Source organism: Wyeomyia smithii, chromosome 2 (assembly GCF_029784165.1).
Source record: "Wyeomyia smithii strain HCP4-BCI-WySm-NY-G18 chromosome 2, ASM2978416v1, whole genome shotgun sequence".
Lineage (NCBI taxonomy): Eukaryota > Metazoa > Arthropoda > Insecta > Diptera > Culicidae > Wyeomyia > Wyeomyia smithii.
In genome coordinates, this window is record NC_073695.1 from 262,303,545 (window position 1) to 262,330,409 (window position 26,865).

The 26,865-nt window shown below is 43.3% G+C and overlaps 2 protein-coding genes across 2 annotated transcripts; both read left to right on the plus strand.

Moving 5' to 3' along the window:
- The first annotated feature begins 7,162 nt into the window (after positions 1-7,162).
- On the plus strand, positions 7,163-9,308 carry LOC129723708 (glutactin-like). The gene is made up of 5 exons (XM_055678084.1): positions 7,163-7,576; positions 7,636-8,157; positions 8,220-8,594; positions 8,655-8,985; positions 9,049-9,308. Exons 1-5 carry the CDS (start codon positions 7,229-7,231, stop codon positions 9,216-9,218), a joined length of 1,746 nt encoding a protein of 581 aa, XP_055534059.1. The 5' UTR covers positions 7,163-7,228; the 3' UTR covers positions 9,219-9,308.
- Positions 9,309-15,424: 6,116 nt separating this feature from the next.
- LOC129720572 (glutactin-like) lies at positions 15,425-17,466 on the plus strand. Its single transcript, XM_055672060.1, has 5 exons — positions 15,425-15,787; positions 15,850-16,371; positions 16,436-16,810; positions 16,866-17,196; positions 17,251-17,466. The coding sequence occupies exons 1-5, from the start codon at positions 15,425-15,427 to the stop codon at positions 17,418-17,420; spliced, it is 1,761 nt and encodes a 586-aa protein (XP_055528035.1). The 3' UTR covers positions 17,421-17,466.
- The last annotated feature ends 9,399 nt before the right edge of the window (positions 17,467-26,865 follow it).

Genomic DNA, 26,865 nt, shown 5'->3' on the forward strand with positions numbered 1-26,865 from the left:
TTCAATATTATATGTTTAGGGACCCAAACACATCTCACGTAACAGGAATGAAACCGTATGACAGTAAAGCGTATATCAAACATGTTTAAATTTGATATGTGTTAGAGTCACATTCCGATTCGGAACTTGACCTTCTGTTTACTATACACAGACTTCGCAGCCAACCGTTAAGTGTACAGGACAATTGCGGGGCTAGCGCTACGATCTTACTAACACTAACAGTCTCTCCCGAGTCAAGACTCGAACCTACGATGAATGACTTGTTAGGCCAGCATCGTACCTCGAGAGCTGGGATTCGAAAAACATTAACATTTCTTTTTTTAAAATTGTACTTGCATACAAGTTGTTCCGTAAACTAGCAAGTCCCTTTTTTCATCGCAACTTTATTGCAATACTTTGCGTCAAAACTTTCGAAACTTTAAAGGCCTTCCAGCCGTTTTGGTGTGAGCTTAATGGAAGTGAGTGTCATGGCGTCTCTCTTCTCTATAGGCTTTCTAACAGAAACGGACGTGCAAAGTGGCCGTTCTATTACAATCCGGTCCGTGTGTACGAATAGCCAAACAAAAGAGTGTATTATTCGCGCTAAAGGCCAACTAGATTGTGAGTTGTGTCGATACGTTCTGTACCCGGCTTGCAACTTTGGCTGTATTGGTGCAAAATACCAGCTGCAGTTTTGATCTGTGCACACTGAATAGATCTTTCTAATTCAAGGCCATCATTTGACAGTCGAGTCGTGTCGCTGTGCTGAGTGATCTCACACCCGGCTCACTGCTGGTGGCTGTATTGGTGCTGCTGTACTGGTGCTGCTGGCTGCTTTGGGTGCAGCTTCGAACGATCGGACAACCACTGCTGAAAGGAAGAAGTAAATAGGTACGTGTTCTTGTCGGCGCTAGTGCGCTAGTGCGCTACATTTAGCGCGATGGATATAGATCCCTCGCCTCCCGTGCCACCATCCCCGAACCCCCTTGACCCTGACCCTCCTGTTACCCCCTCCCCTGTTCATTCTCCAGTCCCCCCTCGCCCCAGGCTTTACCCGGACGGATCTCAACAGGGCAGCTATACTGTTTATTTTCGTCCAAAGACAGGAGTGAATTCAAAGCGATTAAACATATTGCAAATTTCTAAAGACCTGACGAAGGGGTACAAGGCCGTGACCGAAATTTCCAAGGTCCGACCTAACAAGCTCCGTGTCGTGGTCAGTGATCTGGCACAGGCCAATGCTATCGCTTGCTCTGAGCTCTTCACACGCGAGTATCGCGTTTACATACCCGCACGAGACGTGGAGATCGACAGTGTCATAGCCGATTCGAGTCTGTCTGTCGAGTGTATCCTAAAAAGCGCAACCGGTTGCTTCAAAAATACCGAAACACAGGCGAAGATTTTGGATTGTAAGCAATTGCGGTCCATGTCTCTCGTCGGCGGTAAAAAAGTTTACACTCCGTCAGACTCGTTTCGCGTTACGTTTGCCGGATCTGCACTCCCTAGCCACGTCTCGATCGACCGGGTTCGTCTGCCTGTGCGATTGTATGTACCCCGTGTTATGAATTGCACCAATTGCAAGCAGTTAGGCCACACAGCCGCCTACTGCTGCAATAAGACACGATGTAGCAAGTGTGGGGAGACTCATGCGGAAGATTCTTGCAGTGTTAATGCTGAAAAATGTATTCACTGTGGGGAAAACCAGCATGAGCTCTCCACATGCCCGGTGTACATGCAGCGCAGAGATAAAATCAAGCGGTCACTTAAGGAGCGTTCAAAGCGTTCTTACGCTGAGATGCTGAAGAAGACCGTGACCACTTCTACCATAACATCGAACCCCTTTGATCTGTTGTCCTCTGATGAAACCGATTCTGACGATTCATCAGCGGGAACATCTTATGCCAATCCTGGGGAGTCTAGGAAGAGGAAAAATGTTTCTTCTCCTAAACTTCCCCGTAAAGGTCCTAAGAATTCCCAAAGTGTAATGAAAAGTACGAACAAACCAAACAGTGCTGCGGAAAAACCGAAGCAAACTCCTCCTGGGCTTGCAAATTTAAAGTCCCAGGAGGAGTGCCCAGCACTGCCAGGAACATCTAAAACCCCAGTTGTTCCTTTTGCACATCCAGTTGATGAAACAAACTCTGGATTAGTGAAATTTTCTGACATTGTGGACTGGATTTTTGAAAATTTCAATGTACCCGATCCAATTAAAATTTTTCTTACAGCATTCCTCCCAACAGTTAGATCATTTTTGAAGCAGTTGACTGCCCAATGGCCCCTCCTTGCAGCGATTGTATCCTTCGATGCCTAATTCAACTGCGTATATGAAGGATTTTATCTCTGTCTTACAGTGGAATTGTAGAAGTATTTTACCAAAAATTGATTCGTTTAAAGTTTTGATAAATAAAAACAAATGCGATGCATTTTCCCTTTGTGAAACTTGGCTTACTTCAAATATTGATCTCAACTTCCATGATTTTAATATTATTCGCCTTGATCGAGACACCCCATATGGAGGAGTACTTTTAGGGATTAAAAAGTGCTATTCTTTCTATCGTATTAACCTCCCCTCGATTCCAGGCATCGAAGTTGTCGCATGTCAAATGACAATACAAGGTAAAGAGCTTTGTATTGCCTCAATATATATTCCTCCCAGAGCACAGGTTGGGCAACGGCTGCTCTTTGATTTAATAGAACTTCTTCCCTCGCCACGTTTGATTTTGGGAGACTTCAACTCTCATGGTGTGGCTTGGGGTTCCCCCTACAATGATAACCGCTCCTCTTTAATCTATAATTTTTGCGATGACTTCGACATGACTATTTTAAACAACGGTGAAATGACACGTATCCCGAAACCTCCAGCGCGCCCAAGCGCTCTGGATCTATCCTTATGTTCGACGTCGCTACGGTTGGATTGCACATGGAAGGTAATCCTCGATCCTCACGGTAGCGACCATCTGCCTATTCTTATTTCAATTACAAACGGGTCAACTCGCATGCGACCAATTGACATTCCGTATGACCTCACACGGAATGTCGATTGGAAGTTATACGAGGAAATGATTTCTAAAGCGGTCGAGTCGATTCAACATCACCCACCACTTGAAGAATACAACCTCCTCGCGGGCTTAATCCTCGACGCCGCGTTGCAAGCCCAAACGAAGAAATATCCCGGCGTAACGATCAAAGAGCGGCCTCCAACTCCGTGGTGGGACAAAGAGTGCTCCGATGTCTACACGCAAAGATCCGACGCGTTTTTGGCCTTCCAGAAGGGAGGTATACCCGACGACTATATACGGTATTCGGAGCTTAATACCAAGCTTAAAAGCCTGGCTAAAGCAAAGAAACGCGGATATTGGCGTCGGCTCGTGAACGAGACGTCGAGGGAGACATCGATGAGCACTCTTTGGAACACAGCCCGAAGAATGCGGAATCGCGTAACGGTCAACGAAAGCGAGGAGTCTTCAAGTAGGTGGATATTTGATTTTGCCAGGAAAGTATGTCCGGACTCTGTTCCTGAGCAAAACATTGTTCGCGATGCGTCTCCAGGCCACGACGCGATAGAATCACCTTTTACGATGGCAGAATTTTCAGTTGCCCTTCTGGCATGTAACAATAACGCGCCTGGGTTAGATAGAATCAAATTCAACATGTTGAAGAATCTACCCGGCAATGCCAAGAGGCGCTTGTTGAACTTGTTCAATAAGTTCCTGGAGCAAAACATTGTACCGCAGGATTGGAGGCAAGTGAAGGTGATCGCCATCCATAACCGGGGAAACCAGCTTCTGATCACAACTCTTATAGGCCGATTGCAATGCTATCCTGTATCCGGAAATTGATGGAAAAAATGATACTCTGTCGTTTAGACCATTGGGTCGAATCAAATGGTCTACTATCAGATACTCAATTTGGCTTCCGCCGTGCCAAAGGGACGAATGATTGTCTTGCGTTGCTTTCAACAGATATTCAGCTGGCGTATGCTCGCAAAGAACGAATGGCGTCTGCGTTCTTGGACATTGAGGGGGCTTTTGATTCCGTTTCTATTGACATTCTTTCGGGCAAACTTCACCGACAAGGATTTTCTCCAATTTTGAACCATTTTTTGCACAATTTGTTGTCCGAAAAGCACATGCATTTTACGCACGGCGATTTGGCTACTTTTCGCATTAGCTACATGGGTCTTCCCCAGGGCTCATGTTTAAGCCCCCTAAAGGCACCTGGGGTTGTCACGTGAGGTATCTGATGAAAAAATGTCAACAAAGAGTGAATTTTCTTCGTACAATAACCGGACAATGGTGGGGTGCCCACCCAGGAGACCTTATAAGGCTTTACCAAACAACGATACTGTCTGTTATTGAGTACGGGTGTTTCTGCTTCCGCTCCGCAGCAAACACACATTTGATCAAACTGGATCGAATACAATATCGTTGTTTGCGTATCGCCTTGGGTTGCATGCAGTCGACCCATACGATGAGTTCGGAGATCTTAGCTGGAGTACTACCATTGAAAAACCGCTTCTGGAGCCTGTCTTCTTGTATTCTAATCAAATGTGAGGTCTTGAACCGTCCCGTGATTGAAAATTTTGAAAGGGTAATCGAACTCAATTCTCAAACCCGTTTTATGACATTGTATTTCAATCACATGTCCCAAAATATTAACCCTTCTTCGAATATTCCAAATCGTGTCGACTTATCAAATACTTCTGATTCTACTGTGTTTTTCGATACATCCATGATAGAAGAAACTCGTGGAATCCCGGATCATTTACGCGTGCAGCAGATCCCTAAAATTTTTTCCAATAAATATCGAAACATCAACTGCGACAATATGTACTACACTGACGAATCACTTCTTGATGGGTCCACTGGCTTCGGTATTTTCAATAACAATTTAACCGTCTCCCATAAGCTCGATAATCCTGCTTCTGTTTACGTCGCAGAATTAGCTGCAATTCAGTACACCCTAGGGATTATCGAAAGAATGCCCACGGACCATTATTTCATCTTTACGGACAGTCTCAGTTCCATTGAGGCTCTCCGATCGATGAAAGATGTTAAGCACTCTCCGTATTTCCTGGGGAAAATACGGGAACATCTGAGTGCTTAATCCGAAAAATCTACTCAGATTACCTTAGCGTGGGTCCCTTCTCACTGCTCGATACCGGGCAATGAGAAAGCGGACTCTTTGGCTAAGGTGGGCGCAACAAACGGTGATATTTATGAAAGACCAATTGCCTTTAATGAATTTTTTGCATTTGTACGTCAGAATACGATCATCAGTTGGCAAAATTCTTGGACCAAGGGGGAACTGGGAAGGTGGTTACATTCCATAATCCCCAAGGCATCGACGAACCCGTGGTTCAAGGGGTTGGATGTAAGTCGGGATTTCATTTGCGTGATGTCCCGGCTTATGTCCAATCACTATAGATTTGACGCGCATCTCCGTCGTGTTGGGCTCGGGGAGAGTGGTATCTGTGCCTGTGGTGAAGGTTATCACGACATAGAGCACGTTGTTTGGTCATGCCCTGTACACCGTGACGCCAGGTCTAGATTAATAGCTTGCCTGCAAGCCGAAGGTAGGCAGCCGGCTGTTCCTGTTCGTGATGTCTTGGTGAGCCGTGACCTATCCTACATGTCCCTTATATACGTTTTCTTGAAATCCATCCACGCCCCAGTTTAGTCCTACCCCCTTCCGCCTACATCCAACCAAACGACAAGAACACGTTAAGACCCCGGATCCGGAAACAGCAATCAGACCCGCACGATACTCTCAAGGCCCGATGGAAACAACCCAATATGCCAGTCCGTAATATCTTGGCCCAGCAGCGGAACAAATTTAATATGCTGCTTACCTATGGCAATGAAAACCTTCAAACAGCAAACCTGTGCTTTTAATGCAAAAAATTCTAGCTTTAAGTTAGATTTAGTTTCAGCTCGTAGTCGGCAGCGAGGATAAAAAATTTGCTTTTAGTTATTAAGATACTTTAGAAAGTAAGCTACCAGATATAATTGGCGCCGTTAAACATTGAATTGTATTTGTGCCGTGTCAAATAAACTATAGATGAAGAAAAAAAAAAGTGGTGAGAAATTCATTCGTTTTTGGGCCGTACTGAACAACAGTTCACTTGGATCTACGTCACAATGTCATATCACGGCAGAGCAGCCGTCGTATGTTGCCTCCAACTGCATGTAGAACGATTTTTTCTTGTCGTACTTGATGTTTGACTTGATGAAGACGACATTTTCGAACAGCAAGGTCCCCTAGCAAACCAGAAGTCGTATAAGGATGTTAATTCTTAGTCACTCAAATGTGCATATCGAGTTTGAAGTTACATAAGATGCAACATTAAATTTATTCATATCGTATAAAATTTAGATCCGATGAAACGCAATATTAGGTTATATACAAAGCCATTTAACGTGTCATATAAACTTGTAAAATGCGTCAATCCTCTAAGTCGTATACAATGCAATACAAAGTTTCAAATGAGGCCATTCGAGAGAGCATGCGAAGTTATACAAAATCGTAACCAATTTTTTTTTCACAATGTACGTATATGGCCTCCAGATTTGTACACATAGGCGCATTTTATGCATCTTATATGGTCATTTTTTACCAAATAAGGGTTCACTTGGCAGAGTTGAGCGCGAGTTATATGAACCAATTTGTTTGCAGGGCCCTTGCTTCGACTTGAAGTGGACTGATAAGGTAATGGAAGAGAAATTCGTGCCTTTTAAGAGTCAAACATCAAAATTGGGATCTGATCATCTGAACTCTATCGTAACGTTTTTTTTTTTAATATATATAGTAATTCTAGGTGATAGCATACTAACTCAATTTTTCATCAGCTTTATAAATTTAGCGATTATTTGAATGATTGCACATGCCATTACATAAAAACTATTTTTCTTACGAAATTCCTTCGCAGAAACGCTATTATGTTAAAATAGCGGAAACAACTACTTGTACCACCTAGAGTAGCAACCAATTAATCATACTCCCAAAATACATGTGCTACAGTGCTGTTACTTCATGATAGCACTGCTACCGACATTTGATAGTCACTACAGCCACCATAGAGTTAATCTGTACGTTCCAAAGTTGATGACTGATGGCGTCTCTTATCGCAGGTAATAGCTCGGATATCACCCATCCGTCTTATCGTAAAAGGTGTTTTATCAGCAGCCACATTTGTGCCAAAACCCGCAGTCAGAGTCCACAGCTCGCAGTGATTGTTTAAGAATTAGCAATGAAGTTCGTGCTCCTGCTCTCCGTCCTATGGGGTACGACATACTCCAGCCCTAACGTGGTCGAGCGTCAAGAAATTCCTAATGTGGTAGTCAACATTCAGGGCCTTGGAGCAGTTCGTGGTACTACCGATTGGACAGCTCGCACCAATCAATCGATCTCAAGCTTCTATAATATCCCGTACGCTGAACCACCGACCGGTACTCTACGATTTAAAGCCCCAGTCAAGGTTGCCGCGTGGACTACGGAACGAGATGTTACTCAACCCGGGCGAGCATGTCCCCAACCGATTGCTGGACTTAATCAGAACAATGAAGACTGCTTAACTTTGTCGGTGTTTACGAAAAATGTGAGTGTTTCTGGGTAGAGGAAGAATAAGGGGTTTGATTATACGCGAATTCGTTTCAGACGAAAGGGAATTATCCGGTGATGGTTTACATTCACGGTGGCTCATTCTACCTGGGGTCGGCTGCTGATCATCCGCCGAATTATCTACTCGAGCGTGACGTTCTCCTAGTAGCGATTCAGTACCGTCTTGGTGCTCTCGGCTTCCTCTCGACGTTGAGTAATACCATACCGGGCAATGCCGGAATGCTGGATGTGATTATGGCTCTACAATGGGTACAGGATCACATCGCAGATTTCGGTGGAAATCCACGGAACGTGACCGTGTTTGGACAATCCGCTGGAGCTGCAGCAGCCTCGGCGCTCTTGTACAGCCCGCTTGTTTCGCAGAATCTCTTCAACAAGGTCATTCTGCAATCTGGTGGCTCCATCTCCACTTGGGCAGTTGATTCCAATCCAGTAGCGAATGCTCAAGATATTGCCAAACATGCCGGGTGCCTAGAAGATCTTTCACTCGAAGGAACCGAACAGTGTCTGATGGCGATTCCCACTCAGTTGCTTGTTAACGTTTTACCGTTACACCTTGTAAGTACAAACTGCTGTTGGTGGTTTGGTTTAACTGATAAAGTTGTTTTTGATAATTGAAGGCTAACATATTCACCGCTGGCAAGGAGCACATCAGTGGTATTGGTATGGTGGTAGGAGGACCATCTAATTTTCTAACGAAAAAACCGTTTCTAAGCGTTCGCCTAGGTGAAACTCGCAAAGATATTCGGCTGATGGCTGGAGTCACCAAACAAGATGGATCATTCCTTCTCAACAGTGTTTATGATTATCTGTCCACCAGTCAGTTGCTGAATGACTCCAAATTTCTCCAGTACGATCTGGTGGATACTTTGAACGGCCTTTTAGGTTTGGAAGAAGAAACAGGAGCACTCACGGCATTCGAAATCGATGCGCTTTTCAGTGCGGAAGATCTCCAGAGTGGTAATTTCTCTATGATGGCTAAGGGATTGATTGATGTAAGTTGTGGTTTATGCCGCTTCACTTGAATGCTTCAGAATGTTTTTCTTTACGTATAGATTGCCGGAGCGATCACCCTGAAAGGACCGGTTCTCAGGGATGTTCAAGCGAACGTGAAATACAGTGACATGGAAACATATTTGTACACTTTTGATTACGATGGAGAACACACTAGATTCGGATATGGAAGGAACACTTCGCAATTTCCATACGAGGGTGGAATTCATCACTCGGATGAGAATATTTATCTATTTCCACATCCGGCTGAGGTGAGCGAGCTTAACGCTGCGGATACTCGAATGTCAGAAACCATGGTTGATTTGTGGACGTCGTTTGCGATCGATGGGGTCCCGCAATCTGCTAATGTTCAGCAGTGGCCACAAGTTGATAGTAAGTGCGATAGGGTTTGTTTGTTTGTTTCTCTGACACTTATGAGTAACTGTGTTATTGTAGGTTTATTCGGACCGTATTTGCACATTAATTCACCGGCGAGTGTTGGTGAAAACTTCTATCGTGAATTTTCTGCTACCGCCAGAGATAATCCAAGTGCAGCTGATGCTACCGTTGTCACGGTTTACTTACTGATCGTTAGCTGTTTCGCAGCCTTTTTTGGATGGATTTAAGTTCATTACAAAACTTAGGCTATAAATCGGTAGTACCATAGTGTACGAAAAGTGCTTGAGTAAAAGCTGGTAGTTTCAGAACATATAGTATGCATTACTGTGGTCGTTTTAATGCTTCCGAGAAAACATTTCAATTCATGTTACATGAAGAAATCTTGCAAACATTATCGGCGTTCTTACTAAGAAATCGCACAAAATCATCCTCCTCATTTCAAGAAATAGGTCAGTATAAAACTGAAATTACTTTTTTGGCACAGATTCTCTTGAGGGGGCTTATACATAGGTGAATACCACGACCGAGTGCTTTAGTTTTGTGAAAGGAGTGGAGTCGAATATTTAAATTGCGCAAAATCTGGACGTCACGAAAAAATACTCACTGGTCTCATTGGAAGCATAGTACCGCTCATACGTAGCTCCTTGTTTGTAGTTTTGTATTAGAATGGGAAATTGGTGTAGAAGTTCCGTTCTGTGGTGGAAGCATAGCTGATATCAGAGCGCCAGCTATGCCATTGCCATTCATTTCATCCAACTTTAATTAATATATCCTAGGAATGATCTCTGGGATAACGCCTTCCATCGCATGAGGAAGTAAAGCCGTTGGCGCCGGTCCGGTAATCAACGGGTCGTAAGTTAGAGTCCTGGGTGGAGTCGCCTCCCGGGCGTCGGTGATTGGCACAACAACAGTGGCGGACCGACGGAAAATAAGCGAGAATAAAAAAACTAATCGTACATACCACACACAAAAAGCGTATTCTGTTCCTCGCTGGAAATTTCTTAGCTGTTGACGGAGAATCCCTTTACTTATTAGAAAAAAGGCATATTTTTTTAACAAACCAATCTACTAATCCATGGAATGAATTCTTCTCAGTTCACAGTGGATTTCTTATAAAATAAATCCTCAGAAACTTACTTAAAAGCTCTAAATTTGATATCATAGTCGGGCCACGGTGCTCCCACAGACCGTTATTATCAAACAAAAAATACCATCAAAACGGTGAAAGCCAGTTTGTTTGTAATGATGTTCTTCATCTCTGGATAAATTGAAAAAAAAATTGTTGGTAGCATTTTTGAGTTATGTCCATTTTATGTTAAAATGGTCGATATTCTTAGGAAATTCATACACACTGCACCAGTAATTGGTTTAAGTCTCTCAGATTTCAATTGTACTTTGAAGGTATAGATATTTTGCCTACCTATGAGCAATAGAGCTTTCTACGCCAGATCTCACCAATACAGGCTTAGTCGTGTATCCTTATAAAATCGATTTGTTTTCAACCAAAAAATCAGCTGATATTCAATTTCAAAAAATATTTCACTCATAAATCCTAGTTCATTAGTGTTACCTGTTTTAACAAACTTTGTTTTAGTGGAAAAATAGATGAAAAAAAAAACTAAAAATCGGCTTACAACTTGAATAAGAGTTCGGGATAGGAGGAAATTTTTCGTTACCACCAGCGTGTTGATTATTTGCAACCAAATCTAAAACTTGGATTAGTGAAATCGACTACTAATACTAGCGCAGATAGGAAGGTCATTGGCATTACCGAAAAAAAACAAACCTAAGCTACGAAAAGGGCGTAACCTCTTCATCTCAACAAAACTAAAAGTCAAAAGTTCGTTTAAGTTATGTTGTGATTACAGGAGAAAACTTTTAAACTGTAGTAGGCGTTGAAAATTGACAGAAATGTCAAAAGTTTACGTGAAAAATTCTAATCATAGTGGGCATCGTTGTTTGTCAGCCTGTCTGTCTGCTTGTTACTTATGGGCTCAGAAAATACTGAACTGATTACTGCAAAAATTTGCATTCAGAGGGTTTTCAGAATATATATTAGTTTGGTTCTATTTCATTAGCGTGGGCAAAGGGGGGGGAGGGTAATTTGTACTCTGTAAACTTGAAAACGTTCTCCACTGTATCTGTGCAAATTTCATATACAAAGATTTTCGAGTATTAAACGGAGTTTTGCGTCATTACTGTGTCATCTGAGACTTTGCTATATCTCAGTGGCGTAGTAAAGTGGAAGAAGGAGAGGAGTATGAGTTATGTCATCATTTATTAATTATTAATTTGATTATTTAATTCGGTGCATATAGATCCTAAAGCAACAGATTTTGTCTATCTCATTAGCGTGGGCAGGAAGCGGGTGCAGCAAGGGTGAATTTGTTTTTTGTAAACTTCAAAATAGCATGCTCAATCATTATGCCAATTTGAAAACTTTGATTCTAAAATTCGGGGTTTATTCCCATGTCGTTAATTTGACTGTATCACAGTTGCGTAGTAAAAGGTTATATTTTTTGGTAATGGCTTGATTTCAACTTTATCTTCGGTCGTCGAGTCCTGCAACCGTAAAACTGAGTTGTAAAGGATATAGCAATCTTTCGTTCATTGTTTATGTGTTTATTAAGTTTATTTCGGTTGAGCGACCTCTCTTCACATAATCATCACATAAGAGCGACCTCTCACTAGAATATTTTTTATTGAAACGAAGAAGTAACCCCCTTTTCAAAGATTAGGCTTGTTTTTGGTTATATTAATTGCTTATAGGTAGTCAGATATCTATACTCACAAAGTACCATTGAAATCTGAGGGTGCAGCGTGTATGAATTTCCTAAGAATATCGGCCATTTTTACATAAAATGGACTTAACTCAAAAATGCTTCCAACGATTTTTTTTAAATTTACCCAGAGATGGAGAACGTCAAAACGAACAAACTGGCATCCACCGTTTTAATGGTATTTTTTGTTTGATAATAACGGTCTGCAGGAGCACCGTGCGGGCATCTGCACCCAAAAACTCATTCATTTCAGCCACCTACCGCAGAAAACAAATTCCACGCATTGTCTTTACGGCTACAACGGGACTCGTTCAGCATCCAACCAAAGTTTTTTCGTCATAAGCGAAAGATAATCAAAAGTTGCTAAATTAGTTTCTGTTAATACGAAAATATCATGCTGAAAATGTTGAATAATTGACATAAATCGACAGCACTGTGTTTACCTAGGAGGTTACCAAATTAGTGCGTGAACAACTATAGGGAATAACTAGGTAACCTGCTACGATGGTTTGCGGCTACGTTCATTCACCAAAGTGATTGTGACCAAGTGAAGTGATGAATATGAGGAAGTCGTGAGATGAATAATTGAGCTGGAGAACTGGTTTGTTTTACAAAATTTAGAATAAACCTAGCTAAGTTTACTAAACTTCCATTGCAGGGCGATTCCATAAGAGCATGTTATCGTATTTTGTTTATTTGTCCAATGATTTCGTGAACAAATTGGTGTTTAATCCGTGTATTCTTCGTGATTTTCGGCTTAATGAGATGAATAATGGAACAAATACCCTATTTCTCTTCGGTATCACATTCATAATAGAGGAAACGCTCTTATATTCATCTCAAATCTTCTGTATTCATCTCATCGATCTTGTTTATCAAATTTACCGTAAATTTTTTCATGTTTTTCCGAAGTAAAATTTCAAGCCACTCGACCAAATCGAGAGATGAAATTGAAAATACATTTACTTTAAAAAAAAGTAAAAATTTACGTTATATAGGACAAATTGAGATGAAGTGTGTTGAGTTGAATGTAGGAGCGGTTTCCTTGTGTAATAGTCAATATTTACACTCGCATTTGCGTTTTGTGAATTAGTTTCGCAACTTTAAGATAAATTGCGCGGTTGTCTGTTGCAGACAGGGCTGAAAAATTTCAGCGCTTTGCATGAAAGTGAAAAATAGTCACCGTAAACGTCAGTTTTTTTTTCCTAGGACAGAACCTGACAATCGGTGTCCGTTACATGAAACCAATTGCGACCAGGCTGCTTTCTGATTGTAACGCATGTGTTGCTGGAAACTCAAAACTTAGCTGCTATAAATGTTCGTTGTCCATAAGAGATGATGTAAGACTATGGAAGCGTTTTGATGGCTCATTCGTAAGATTATTCGTAATTTTGTAAGAGATAAGGTTCGGTGCGTACACATTTATCAGGCTGTAGTTGAAAAATTTGCCCTTAATTCTCAACAGACATATCAGCACGAAACCGACTCCCCTTTTCTGCTTTCGCGCCACCACTGTTGTAGATGTGGTATTGAATTGAAGTGCCCGCAATAGGATCAACTGCCCGGAAAGCGCGCTCTCCCGTTTTCGGCCACCTCACCTCCTGTATGGCAGCAACCTCCACATTCACTTTTTGCAGCTCTCTAGCCAGCATAGCTGCCGGTTCGAGTAGAGTTCTTACATTCCAAGTACCGAGTTTCCAATAAACGTTGTTCTTTTTCGTTCGCCTAGATCCATACCGATTGTTTCGTTCCGTATTCATACTAGGAACAACCTAGTATTTTATATTCTATTACTGCCTTACTAAGGCTGCGATATACCTAGTAACGCGACGGGGCTGCCGTCTTAGATATAACTGGCGAGACACCGCGTTTCGTAGTTCAGCCGCCCGCTCCGAGTCAGACGCTGTTGTACGCCGCCCCTAACATGGGGATACAGCCGCGCACGATCCCCCTTTCCAGTCAGCATACGACCATAGTTCCCATCGGGGGTTGGTTATCCGATCTCCGCTAAGGTTACTCGTATCCCGGTCTGCACCTCGTGGAGGTTGAGATAGCATAGGAGTTGCCGAATAGAGGTGGATGACCACAATAGGGTCTCAAGTGACACGTGCCTAGTCATTTACCAACCTTGCTGATTGCTTTGCTAAACCTGCCTAATTCTCTACAAAAAGTATACTACGTCGATGATAAAGTTTTGCGCAGTAGAGTGTGCTTTTTAGGAATAATTCGTGAAATTTTTCACAAACAAGATCGTAGTTTGATGATTGTTTAAAGCAGGGTGATGCGCTGATTAGTTTACTTTAATTGGGCTCGAAGGTATGATTGGGAATTCTGACGTGCAGGTCTGACAACGTTTGATATCATTAGTGACGATCATGGGGCAGTGGAACAGGCTTTTGTGCCCCTGGAAAAGGAGACGGCGAAGTCAGGTTTAACCATTAACCCCATCCAGGCTTTCCAAAAGTATAGCCTTTTTTACTGTCTTCTCAGAATACTTTTTATGTTGCTTCGTGTTTGCGATAGCTACCCGCGCTGGTAGTCAGGTGATCATCACAATGTACTTCGTGCAAAGAAAAGCAAATTGCGGCTGTGTACTGAAGGACGTGTGTATCGCATACCGAATGTTTTATACATGGGAATAAGGTGAATAGTTCAATATTCGATGATAAAATAGAAAATGATGTGTCACAATCATATCAAAATAAATAAATTTCATCGTGCCAAATTACATTTAATTTAAGGATTTAAGCTCAAAGCAGTTAAAATTTCACTGCTTTGAGCGATGAAAAAAGTACAGATCGTGATATGTTCGATAACGAATATATTTTTTCGCCAAATGTGTTAGAAATGCATGGAATTGTTGAGCTGATAAACTTTCGTAGCTGAAAAGTTTGAATGACGATTTATGCAAGGCTTCATTCATTAAAATAACATCAGATTTTCGGAGACATTTGGCATCAAAAAAATCTGATATCGCACATTTCCTGGATACTGCGCTTTATTTTCATCAAAAATGTCAAAAATGTGAAATTTTACCAGATTTGAGACATCACTTCATGAAGATCGATTGATAAAGCATTGAATGCAATAGCGAGAGTAAAGCAATAGAGAAAGCAACGATGCGAATTCGAAAACATCAAGAAACTGGAAACACAAATTATATTCAGGTCTCTGATTTTAAGATTTATAAGAAATGTCATTGCCAGGGAAAATTTTCAGAAAATTTAACAATTTATCGCTCAACTGCTCTTTAATCTTCACTCGTGATATAAGAGAAACGTTGAAAGTTTTTATGCTTATTGGGGGACTATTAAATCAAGCGCAAACGCCATAAAACCGGAAATACTGTTCTTACGAAATTCCTCGGAATAAACTGTGCTATGCCAAAACAGTGAAAACAACGGTTTACACCGCCAAAAAAGTAATCAATTAATCGAACCAACTTGATAGCCCTGATATAGACATTTGGTAGACACTACAGCCGCAATAGAGTTAATCTGTACGTTCTTTGGTTGATGACTGATGGCGTCTCTTATCGCGGGTAATAGCTCGGATATCACCCTTATCATAAAGGGTGTTTTATCAGTGACCACATTTGTGCCAAAACCCGCAGTCAGAGTCCACAGCTTGTCGTAATTGTTTAAAAATTTGCAATGAGGTCCAACAGTGTGAAGTTCGCGCTCTTGCTCTCCGTTCTGTGGGGTACGACTTACTCCAGCACCAGCGTGGTTGAGCGTCAAGAAGTCCCCAATGTATTGGTCACTATTCAGGGTCTTGGAACAGTTCGTGGTTCTACCGATTGGACTGCTCGCACTAATCAATCGATTTCGAGCTTCTATAACATCCCGTACGCTGAACCACCGACCGGCGCTCGGCGGTTCAAAGCTCCTGTCAAGGTTGCTGCGTGGACTACGGAACGAGATGTTACTCAACCCGGTCGAGAATGTCCCCAACCGGTTGAAGGACTTAATCAGGACAATGAAGATTGTTTAACTCTATCGGTGTTTACGAAAAATGTGAGTGCTTCTGAGTGAAAGAAGAAGAATCAACGGCTCAATTATCCGCGAATTCGTTTCAGACGGAAGGTAATTATCCGGTGATGGTTTACATTCACGGTGGTTCTTTCTACACGGGATCGGCCGCCAAACACCCGCCAAATTATCTGCTGGAACGGGATGTTCTCCTAGTAGCGATTCAGTACCGTCTTGGTGCCCTCGGTTTCCTCTCGACGTTGAGTAATACCATACTGGGAAATGCTGCGATGTTGGATGTGATTATGGCTCTACAATGGGTACATGACCATATCGCGGATTTCGGTGGAAACCCACAGAACGTTACTGTATTTGGACAATCCGCTGGGGCAGCCGCAGTCTCCGCACTCTTGTACAGTCCGCTAGTTCCGCAGAATCTCTTCAACAAGGTCATTGTGCAATCAGGTGGATCTATTTCTACTTGGGCAGTTGATTCCAACCCGAAAGAAAATGCTCAAGATATTGCCAAACATGCCGGTTGCATGGAGGAACTTTCACTCGAAGGAACCGAACAGTGTCTGATGATGGTTCCCACTAAGCAACTTGTTAACGCTTTACTGATACATCGAGTAAGTATATGTTGCTGCCGGTGGTTTACACCTAACGATATAGTTTTAATGTTGATAATTGAAGGCCAACATATTCGCCGCTGGCAAAGAACACATCAGTGGTTTTGGTATGGTGGTAGGAGGGCCATCAAACTTTCTCACCAAAAAACCATTCGAAAGTGTTCGCCAAGGTGAAACTCGCAAAGATGTTCGAATGATGGCTGGAGTCACCAAACAGGATGGATCATTTCTTCTCGGCGAAGTGTACGATTACTTATTAGCTAGTCAGCTAGTGAATGACTCCAAATTCCTCCAATACGACCTGGTGGATACTTTGAATCGTCTCCTAGGCTTGGAGGAGGAAACAGGAGCACTAACGGCGTTCGAAATCGATGCGCTTTTCGGTTCGGAAGATCTCCAGAGTGCCAATTTCTCTGTGATGGCTAAAGGATTGATTGATGTGAGTTGTGCTTTGTGTTGCATTTCTTTTAGACGCTTCATTTTTTTATATTTAGATTTCTGGAGCGATCATCGTGAAAGGACCGGTTCTCAGGGATGTTCAGGCGAACGTGAAGTACAGTGACATGGAAACATATTTGTACACTTTTGATTACGATGGAGAACACACTAAATTTGGATATGGAGTGAACATTTCGCATTATCCATACGAAGGAGGAATTTATCACTCGGATGAGAATATTTATCTATTTCCACATCCGGCTGAGATGACCGAGCTTAACGCTGCGGATACTCGAATGTCGGAAACCATGGTTGATTTGTGGACGTCATTTGCGATCGATGGGGTCCCGCAGTCTGCTAATGTTCAGGAGTGGCCTTCAGTGGATAGTAAGTGCGACTGGGTTTTTTTTTCGATGCTGATGAGTAACTGTGTTATTGTAGGTTTATTCGGACCGTATCTGCACATCGATTCACCGACGAGTGTTGGTGATAATTTTTATCGTGAATTTTCTGCAACCGCCAGGGATAATCCGAGTGCAGCTAATGCAAACATTGTCACGGCTTCCTTACTAATCGTTACCAGTTTTGCAGCTTTTTTCGGATGGATTTGAATGCGTTCCCGAACATAGGATAAACATCGGTCAGCTCAAAGTACAAGAAGCATTTAACATAATTCATTATGGTACTTCAAGAAATTGTGTGAAAATATTCAGCGTTCTCTCAACAAATTGTTTGAAATAGTTCGTGTTATTTCAAGAAACAGATTAATAAACTGAAATTACTTTCTAGAACGGTTTCTTCTAGATACGGGGCTTCTCAACTTCACTCATTAGATTTTGTATACCATCTAGTTGAAGCATCTTTTGTACGGAAACCAACTTCTCTTCGTGTCTTCCTCAGATTTTATTTCCTTGGGATGCTTCCGTATTGCCTGCTTCATGATAGCCCCGAATTTTTGATGGGCCTTAGTTCCGGTGCGTTGGAGATTTCTTGACCTTGGGTACGAGAGTGACCCCGTTGGCTTCGTACTCCTAGAGAGCTAGATCCGGCCAGAATATCGTAGGGCCTTCGTGTTCCTTTGACAGGAGAAGCAGACGCTACTGTAGACATTCCTTGATGTAGATCTCACATGAGCAGATCGCTTGCCAAATTATGAATTACTTAGTTCCTTTAGAACATCAAACTTGTGCTGGGTGAAGAATGAAAGTAGCTCCGCAAACCACCAGAAGTCCGCCTTGACATAAGACTCATCATCCATGACGAGACAATGGAGCTTCGTTAGCATCTGGGCTGACAGTTTCCGGGCCCGCGAATTTCATGCTTTATTTTACTGTCTGTTACTATTTGGTGCCTTTTGCCCTTTATTCGTACGCGGTCCTTTCCGGTCTTTGGCTCTCTGAACGACAGGCTTGGACAGATTAAACTTTTTGGGCACATCCCTGCCCGAAGCATTGGGATTCGGCTTAAACACTTTCACGACATGCTTGTGATCTTAATCACCAATGGTACATCCTATCTGGCCGCCTTTTACCTTCCCGTCGGTGCCACAGAGGAGTACCTAGGACAAAAAGCTGGCCAAAATAAGAAAAAAGTTTTTTGAAGCTTTTTGCTGCCGCTATATTTTTTTCTGCAGCTTAAATAAATGCTTCACAAAATACCATCACTCGATTAATGCTAAACGGTATTTACAGGAAGCGCTGTAAACATTGACAAATTATCAAGCACTTTTTGGGGAATCGAACCATTTGTAGTACCAACTTGTGCCAGGCGTCAAAAAAAATGACAACTGATCAATATTATGCAGCAAATGAACTATGGTCGTATGCTGACTGGGAAGAGGGATCGTATGCGGCTGTATTCCCATGTTAGGGGCGGCGCACAACAGCGTCTGAATCGGAGTGGGCAGCTGAGCTATGAAACGCGGTGCCTCGCCAGCTATATCTAAGACGGTAGCTCCGTCGCGGGACTAGGTATCGTAGCCCTAGTAAGGCAGCATACCGAAGGTAAAATCCTACGAACAATCCAGGAATAAATACGGAACGGAATTATCGGATGGACCTAGGCGAACGAAAAAGGACAACGATTATTGGAAACTCGGTACTTGAAATGGACTCTACTCGAACCGGCACGTGCAGGTATCCTGGCTCGAGAGCTGCAGAAGATGAATCTGGAGGTTGCTGTCATACAGGAGGTGAGGTGGCCGAAAACGGGAGAACGCGAATTCCGAGCAGTTGATCCTATTGCGGGCACTGCAATTAAGTACCACATCTAATACAGTGGCAGCGTGAAAGCAGAAAGGGGAGTCGGTCGTACTAAACTTGCACTCTACAAAGCAATGGACGTTGTAAGAGGCCGATCGGTGAGCTCTTGGTGTTTTTAAGCGTAGGATTTCGCATTCAATCCTTGGAGGCAAACTAGAAAATGGTGTTTGGTGCAGACGCATGAACCATCAAGTGTACCAAGTGTACAAATCGGCGGATATAGTTAAACGGTTGCAGTGAGCCTGGCATGTAGCTAGAATGCTGAAAGAATGACCAGCGAAAACTATATTTAACAGAAATCCCGAATTAATTAATACTTTGATTAAGCAATTAATACTTTGATTAATAAAAATTTTCAGTATTCTGTTTTTGAATCCATTTGGCCCATTTTTCCAGCGAGAAACTCTAGCCAGCGTACAGGTCATAAACGCTACGAAGATTAGGTGATAGAAAGAGGTTCCGGAGCAAACAGTTTAAACCTCCCACCAGGAATCGAAGAGATAGGTGGTGATGAAATCGAGACACCAGCATAGAAATTGAACTCTATGGTAGGAAATCATGTCTGCTTTGGACCTCGGATGATGCCCTGCTGGAATTAAATTCGTCGCCGCACGAAATTGACACACTGGTACATTACTGGTAGATTTCTATAGGCGAATGAACCACGAGTTTCAGCTGCTGGGAGAAGTGGTGAGTGGTCATCGTCCAAATGGCGAAAATCGGCAGGCCATGATGAGCTGAGTTTGTTGTAAAGATGTCCGACGACTACCCGGTGGGTATGGTTCTTCATAACGCCCGACTAGAACGAGGCGACAAGGCACCCAGTGAGCAAGGTGGCTCGTTCGAGTGGAAGACGACCTGCGGGCAGGCTCTTCCGTTCTCTTGCTCAAATTTTCTTCTCTACCTGCCAAACCCCTAGGAGAACTAGACTTTCTCTCACACAGAGTGAGTAATTATCCACATTAAGGCGTAGAGTATTTCAGTCGCAGAGTTCGTTTACACTCTTAATCATCGCGTGTTAAACATTTATTTATTCTCTCAGCTTAAGAGGGAGTAGTTTTCGTTAGCTTCTCCTTTACTAGAAAAGAAGTTGGCCAAATATCAAAACATGTAGGTTCACATTGAAGCCACATCCTAATCCGTTTTTGAAAACAATATTATAAGAAGATTCACAACTCACCGTGGGTGCGTATTCTGCAGAAAGTTTGATTGTATACTGTTTTTGCCGCACCCCAGAGCGATGAGAACGGTTACGCAATGCACAGTTGATCGCCGAGCAATTTATTTCACTTTTCTTGCGTGCGTGGATGAGCAATTTACAAGAGTTTCACTGAGTTTTTGCGTCAGAAAAACTATTACTCTGCACTTTCTCTACAGCAGATGGTGTGATGCACATTGAATGTAAGCTCGCAGTTGTTAAGAGGAAAAAAAAAACTGTTTTCTCTTTAAAATGAAGATGAGCAAAACAAAGTCTGCCTTCGGGGCCTTCGTAGACGACATGGGTAGTGAACTGATGACATGGATTGAATTGAATGTAGATGATTTCTTCGAACTGCAAGGGACACTACGGTCTGGGGCTGATTGGTGAGGTTAGTTGTTTCATTGGGATTTTTTAAATAACACTATTTGTGAAAAAGTTTTAAGAAATGATCCTTTTACTAGTACAATTCGCACTTACGATTGATTGCTAGCGTATTACTGGACCGTTATGAGAAGATTCCAATCAAAATTGGTTGGGATGAAAATTGTATTTTTCTAGCGGTTCGTGCTAGAAGTGTGTAACACCGTACAGGGTGTTCAATAAGTCCGGATACAACTTTTTATCGTTGAGTAGATACGCACTATGTTCATTCTGTGTAGTGTATTGGTATTGGTGTCAGATTTACGTATATATAGATCGTTACACACACTTTTTGACACTTCCCACGGGTTTGTCAACAAGGTGTTAGATTTTTTTTCAATTCATCGTTTAGTGATAGAAGTGAATGATACGAGAACGAAAAAGATCGGACAACTTTCCACCTATGCGAATTCGTTACCACCAGGCAGTGTAAAGCGCTTACTTACTTACTTACTTTTATGGCGACAGATCATTAAGATCCTATGCCGAATCCAGAATACGTCTCCACAAAACTCGGTCTTGGGCTGCTACTCACCAGTCTCCCCTTACACCCGCTGCTCTGGCATCCTCGTCGACAGCACACATCCAGCGCGTGCGCGGTCTGCCTCGAAGTCGTCGGCCTCTATCCGGTTCTCTACTAAATATTATCTTTGCCGGTCGCTAATTTGCCAACCGTGCTACATGGCCAGCCCACTGTAACCTGCCGTGTTTCATCAGCTTGACAATATCAGTGTGTTTGTATACTTCGTACAGCTCGTGATTCATGCGCCTGCGCCACACCCCGTTCTCTAGTTTGTCTCCGAGTATTGATCGCAGGATTCTACGCTCGAAGACCCCAAGCGCTCGTCGATCGGCCTCCTTCCACGTCCACGATTCATGTTCGTAGAGCGCCACCGGGAGGATCAGAGTCCTATAGATCGCAAATTTCGTACGGATCTGTAGGCTACGGGACCTAAGCTGGCTACGCAATCCGTAATAAGCCCTATTCGCAGCCGCAATCCGCCTCTTCACCTCGCGGCTCACCTCATTGTCACAGGTCACGAGAGTACCAAGATAAATAAATTCGTCGACCACTTCGAAAGTATCCCCATGCATCTCCACCGCAGCACCAACACCCGTAGAACCATGCCACCATGTACTTCGTTTTAGCAGTGTTTATGGTGAGTCCAATTCTCGCAGCTTCCCTTTTGAGAGCCGTAAAGGCCTTCTCAACTGCTCTACGGTTAACACCAATTATATCAATGTCGTCCGCAAAGCCCAGAAGCATGTGAGACTTAGTGATGATGGTGCCGCTCCTCTGCACACCTGCCCTTCGTATCGCACCTTCCAAAGCTATGTTGAACAGCAAGTTCGAGAGCTTGTCACCTTGCTTCAGACCATCTAACGTCACAAACGCGTCCGAAAATTCGCCCGCTGTCCTGACGCATGATGTGAAACCGTCGAGCGTCGCACGTTTCAGTTTAATCAGTTTAGTTGGGAAACCATGTTCTAGCATTATTTGCCACAGCTCGTTGCGTTTCACTGTATCGTACGCCGCTCGAAAGTTGATGTGTCTGCAGGTTGTGTTCTCGAAACTTTTCGAGGATCTGTCTCAAGGTGAACATCTGGTCCGTTGTAGATCGCCCCACTCGAAAACCGCATTGGTATTCTCCAACAAAGGCTTCCTGCAACGGCCTCAGTCGCTGGAACAGGAGACGAGAGAGAATTTTGTAAGCGGAATTGAGGAGGGTTATGCCTCGATAATTACTACACTCGAGTCTATGTCCCTTCTTGTAGATAGGGCATATGAGTCCTTCCAACCAGTCCGTAGGTAGTTGTTCCTCAGACCATACCCTTAGGATAATCTGGTGAATTGCACTACACAGCCGCTCGCTCCCAACTTTGAAAAGTTCGGCCGGTAAGCCGTCCTTCCCAGCGGCTTTGTTGTTTTTTAGCTCTTTGCAAGCATTCTTCACCTCGTCCAATGTTGGTGGGTCCACAGCTTGTCCGTCCTCCCCAATTTTTATCCTGTTCCCCTCGACGACTCTCCTCCCTTCCTCGCCGTTCAACACCACTTCGAAATGTTGCTTCCAACGCCTGGCCACCTGCGATTTATCGGTAATCAGGTTCCCCTCCCTGTCATTGCACATGGCAGGTACTGGCACGGTCTGGTTCCTGATTCCGTTGATCGTTCTACAGAAGCTCCTCGTGTCGTGCCTGGTGAAGCAATTCTCCGCCTCCGCGAGGACGCGATCGTAGTGCTCACGTTTCTTACGGCGATGAAGCCTCTTTTCGGCAGCTCTTGCCTCCCGGTGTTTCTCCCGCATCTGACGCGTTACACGATTAGCTGCTACTAACGTGTTGGCGTAGGCTCGATTCTTCTCCTCCGTCACCTCTAGGCACTCAGCATCGAACCACCCACTACGCGTGGTTCCCGTTGTCATGCCTATCACTTCTCGCGCTGTTTCGCTGACCGCATCATGGATGTGCTTTCACTGCTCGTTCAGGTCCACTCCAGCTGGTCCACCGATCCGTCTATCAACTTTCCGAGTATACTCTGCAGCAACTCCTTCCGCTGATAACCTCTGGATGACCAGATGTATCTTCCTCGCCGATCTCGATTTAAATACATTGGACAACCGGGCGCGAATCTTGCCTACCACAAGATAGTGATCCGAGTCGATGTTTGGCCCTCGAAAGGACCGCACATCTATGACGTCTGAAAAGTGCCGGCCGTCGATCAGCATGTGGTCGATCTGGGAGCAGGCCTCTTCATTGGGGTGTCTCCAGGTGTGCTTCCGAATATTCAGACGTGCAAAATGGGTGCTACAGATGGCCATTCCCCTGGCCGTGGCGAAGTTCACTAGCCTCAAGCCGTTGTCGTTGGAGGTAGAGTGAAGGCTTTCCCTACCAATAACGGGACGAAAGAACTCCTCTCGTCCGACTTGTGCGTTCGTATCTCCGATGACGATCTTTATATTGTGTTGTGGGCATTCTCCATACGTTTTCTCGAGGAGCTCATAGAACTCCTCTTATACGTCATCGGTTTTATCGTTTGTCAGCGCGTACACGTTGATAAGGCTGTTTTGAAGAATCTGCCCTTGATCCTCAATACGCATAAACGGTCATTAATAGGCCTCCACCTAATAACACGCTTCATTTGGTTTCCAAGTAGTACGAAACCGACGCCCCGATCCGCTCTATCGCCACCACTGTAGTAGATGTGATACTTGAAAGAAGTGCTCGCGGTCGGATCGACCGCCCGGAATTTACGTTCCCCGGTTTTAGGCCAACGCACCTCTTGTATGGCTGCTACCTCCACTTTTGCCTTCCGTAGCTCTCTGGCCAAGATGCCCACGCGTACTGGTTCGAGCAGAGTCCTAACATTCCAAGTACCAAGTTTCCAATCGTTGTCCTTTTTCGTTTGCCTAGGTCTATACCGATTGTTCCGATTCGTATCATTCTCTGGATTGTTCGTAGTATGTTTATTTTCAGCATGCTGCCTTACTAGGGCTGCGACTGCCACACTGGTGTAGCTGGCGAGACACCGCATTTCATAGTTCAGCCGTCCGCTCCGGATCAGTCGCTGTTTGAGCCCTGACCTGGGGAACAGACGCTTAGGCAAGCTGCTCTCCAAGGAGAACAACTCCTCCTTCCCTGTCAGCATACGACCAAGTTCCCACCGGTTCACCGATCTACCCTTGGTTGCTCGTATCCCAGTCGGTACCACGTGGAGGTAGGGATAGGAGTTGCTGGGCATTATGCTATGGACCACACTGGGGTCTATTTTATGCCAACTAGTACGGGTGTACTGCTGGTACGCATTGCCCAGCCGTTTACCAACCAGTGAAAAGCGCTATGCTGAAAAAATTCGATCTATCGGGTACGCAAACCAGTATGAAACACACCTCAATTTGGACGATATCTTACACGCAAAAGTTGAAGTCTTGTACAATCATTGTGTCTTCCCGATTCGCACAAAGGTTGCACAGAAATCGCACAATAAATGTGTGAAACGCATAATGCAACAGTTGTACTTCGAATACATTGACATAGATTGAAATCAGAATATGTATCATATACCGACACTTTATTTCTCACATCGAGTGTATTAGTGACTGCTTTTTTTCTCTTGCTCGTAGATTTTCCATGTACGTGCAACGAGACTAGATACGTCACATATAATTTGCAGGTTGCTTTTTCGCTTCTTTCTCGGTTCGGGTTGCGACGCGCAAGACGATGTCTCGTCGCTTTACGAAACACCCGTGCTGTACATACTAGATGTCAGTGTTGTTAGTCTCACTCATACTGTCGATGCGTGCTTGCTGCTATTCAGAGGAATGCATGAAGAAGAAAAAGTATCTCGAAAGCGTGTGTGCAAAAGACTTGAAAAGCGTAGCATATGTCTCGTCCTCAAGCAGAAAGGAGGAGAAAGGTTTTGCTTCTTGCTCGCTTTGCAATGCTGCTTGATACCAGTTGAAACTGTTTAGGTGTAGTAGTTTGGAGCTGCCAAATACATTGGAGAAACCCTAGAGCATTAATTGCGTTATGCCCAACACGCAATCATTGTACTGGTTCCGAATTACATCAACAATTGCGCTAAAAACGCACAATTTTGTACTGGTTTCGCACCATCCAACTTTTGCGTGTACCTTCGGGGACGGCAGGCCATATCATGGACTATTTGGTCAATCAAGTCTCCCTGGGAACTGGAAAAGCACTCATTGGGCTTAAAATGTAGAGAACAAACATATTCACAACTCCACCGAAAGTTTTCCTCCAGCTGGAGGACATTGAATTAAAGTTTTCTTCGTTTAGCACTTAGATTGTTTAGGTACCGGTTGTGGAAATCGGATGGAATGTTGAAATAACTATAATCTTTTGGTTTATTCTCGGAAACGCAATTTTTAACAGTACACTTCCGCATTTTCACTCGAGCCGAAAACTCCATGAATACAAACCCGCGACAACTGTCAAATCTCTTTCTTCTTCTTTTTTGTTTTTTGAAGTAGAATACTTCTCTCAGGAAGTTCGGCTACATAGGGATGTGAAATGAAAATCTAAAACCGAAAAAAAGTGAAAAATATGTCCAATTTTAAATGCTAACAAATCGGTTAGTACTCAATGGATTTCCTTCGTTCTTGCAGCAATAGATTGGAAAATTTTATAAGATTCTTCCCAAATGAAGATAATTGTAATTTTATTATTCTAAATATTGTACTATTGAAAATAGTCAAGCCTTGTCAAAATGACAAATTCGACCTCTGATTGGTCGTTATATGATTGCTTCCCAAGCACGGTCGACAGAATCATATACCTTGCAATTTAAAATATGCTATTTGGCCTATATAAGAATTTGTTTTAGCCGAAGCCGCTCATAATAGTTCTAGATAGCGACAACAGCAGTCCTCCCTTAGCAGCAGCAGTAGCAGTGCAGTGGATACCAGCGATGGCGGATAGCGGCCACAGCTGTGGCATAGCAATGGATAGCGCACTAGGTGCAGCGGATCTCAGCATCGATAGCAGCTGGACCAGCTGATGCAGGGACAGCGGATACCAATGGTAGCGTATAGCGGCCACAACTGTGGCATGGCTACGGATAGCGTAGCAGTTGCAGCGGGTATCAGCATCGATAGCAGCTGATGCAGTGAGGTACTTTAGTAAAATACAGACTCTGTGTGATAGCGGACACTAGTAAATGCATTCAATGGAGAGTTGACTCATTTTGACAACACGTGAGCCGTCTAATTTTGAGTGTTAAATCAGCTTTTCACTGTTTATTTTATCACAAGAAATACTTAATTCGCACTGTCAGTGATAACACCAAGTTGTGATCGGTATCTTATCCGACATTGAATTGAACAACAAATTGTCCTTTTCAGGATGAGAAAAAGCTGATGATTGAAGAGGTCATATTTTCTCTTGAGTTAATTTACATTTTTAAATTTGTAATAGCTATAAATTTTACTTTATCTCCGTGTCTCAGGACGTACTGAATTATCTTTTCCCTCAGTCATGAGCACGACATCCGAAAAATTTTCATTATCTGCATAAAAATTAATTTTTCGCATGACAAAAATTTAAAAATTGTCAAGCCCCAATCATGACAAGCAACTTACTATTATATTGAAAACGGTCAATCCTTGTTGAAGCGCAAAATTCGATTGATATGATTAGCCAACATTTATTTACTAG